The 1,834-nt window shown below is 54.2% G+C and overlaps 1 protein-coding gene across 1 annotated transcript in view; it reads right to left on the bottom strand.

The window, feature by feature from the left end:
• LOC106532170 (inaD-like protein) overlaps positions 1–1,834 on the bottom strand; it is a gene marked incomplete in the record, with an annotated part of 23,540 nt that overhangs the window by 17,501 nt on the left and 4,205 nt on the right. The window contains 2 exon segments of the mRNA XM_014028184.1: positions 822–973; positions 1,049–1,258. Coding sequence (XP_013883638.1) covers positions 822–973; positions 1,049–1,258 — 362 coding nt within the window.

The following is a 1,834-nucleotide window of genomic DNA, read 5'->3' as shown; positions in this document are numbered from 1 at the left end:
TCTGACTTAGACTCTGACCCGGTCTCTGGTCTCTGACCCGGTCTCTGGACTCTGATCCGGTCTCTGGACTCTGATCCGGTCTCTGGACTCTGGACTCTGATCCGGTCTCTGGACTCTGGAATCTGACTTAGACTCTGACCCGGTCTCTGGACTCTGATCCGGTCTCTGGACCCTGACCCGGTCTCTGGTCTCTGACTTAGACTCTGACCCGGTCTCTGGTCTCTGACCCGGTCTCTGGTCTCTGACCTAGACTCTGACCCGGTCGCTGGACCCTGACCCGGTCTCTGGATCCTGACCCGGTCTCTGGATCCTGACCCGGTCTCTGGATCCTGACCCGGTCTCTGGTCTCTGGAATCTGACTTAAACTCTGACCTGGTCTCTGGTCTCTGACCCGGTCTCTGGTCTCTGACCTAGACCCTGACCCGGTCTCTGGACCCTGACCCGGTCTCTGCACTCTGACCCGGTCTCTGGTCTCTGACCCGGTCTCTGGACCCTGACCCGGTCTCTGGTCTCTGACCCGGTCTCTGGTCTCTGACTTAGACTCTGACCCAGTCTCTGGTCTCTGACTTAGACTCTGACCCGGTCTCTGGTCTCTGACTTAGACTCTGACCTGGTCTCTGGTCTCTGACTGAGTCTCTGGACCCTGACCCAGTCTCTGGACCCTGACCCGGTCTCTGACTTAGACTCTGACCTGGTCTCTGGTCTCTGACTTAGAATCTGACCTGGTCTCTGGTCTCTGACTGAGTCTCTGGACCCTGACCCAGTCTCTGGACACTGACCCAGTCTCTGGACCCTGACCCAGTCTCTGGACCCTGACCCACCTGTGAGCCACTCCTCCAGGCTGGATGTTTTTGATGAAGACTGCCTGACTGCTGCTCCCTGCTGGACTCAGACCTGGACTCAGACCCACCACGCTGAAGCCCATGCCTCCAGACCCGGGTCGGGTCAGGCTGATCAGCTGGGTGTGGCGACCCTGGGAACACAGGTGCACAGGTGAGTCAGACATTTGTTATTCATGTTCCTGGGTCAAAGCCGTGACTCCGCCTACCTTTGCCGCAGCCAGAATCCACTTCTGCAGARGGTCAGATGGAGGCGGAGCCTGATGGAGGTGTGGAGTCGAACCATTGGCCAGAACGGAGGAAGGCGTTAACAGAGTGGGCGGGCCCGATAGGCTGGAGGGCTCGGGGTCGTGCAGGATCAGCTGACCTCGTTTAGAGAAGCTGAAGTCTCTGCAGGCGTCAGGAGGCGAGGTGCTGAGCTACCACACCAGAAAAGAGGAAGAGGGATGAACCTGGATTTTCAAAATAAAGCTCAAAGACGTTCTTCAAATAAGTCTGGATTTGGACTCGCTGCTTGGAAAGACAATATAAAGAACTGGGTTCTCGTTCGGTCGGGTTAATGAACAGGGTTCTGTTCAGCTTCTGATGGACTGTGCAGTTTACACTCACCTACAGGTCAGGACTCTACAGTTTACACTCACCTACAGGTCAGGACTCTACAGTTTACACTCACCTATAGGTCAGGACTCTACAGTTTACACTCACCTACAGGTCAGGACTCTACAGTTTACACTCATCTACAGGTCAGGACTCTACAGTTGACACTCAACTACAGGTCAGGACTCTACAGTTGACACTCATCTACAGGTCAGGACTCTACAGTTTACACTCATCTACAGGTCAGGACTCTACAGTTTACACTCATCTTCAGGTCAGGACTCTACAGTTTACACTCATCTACAGGTCAGGACTCTAAAGTTTACACTCATCTACAGGTCAGGACTCTAAAGTTTACACTCATCTACAGGTCAGGACTCTACAGTTTACACTCATCT

Source organism: Austrofundulus limnaeus, unplaced genomic scaffold (genome assembly GCF_001266775.1).
Source record: "Austrofundulus limnaeus strain Quisiro unplaced genomic scaffold, Austrofundulus_limnaeus-1.0 Scaffold724, whole genome shotgun sequence".
NCBI lineage: Eukaryota > Metazoa > Chordata > Actinopteri > Cyprinodontiformes > Rivulidae > Austrofundulus > Austrofundulus limnaeus.
The sequence above is the reverse complement of the archived record's forward strand: the minus strand, read 5'-3'. Positions and strand labels throughout refer to the sequence as shown.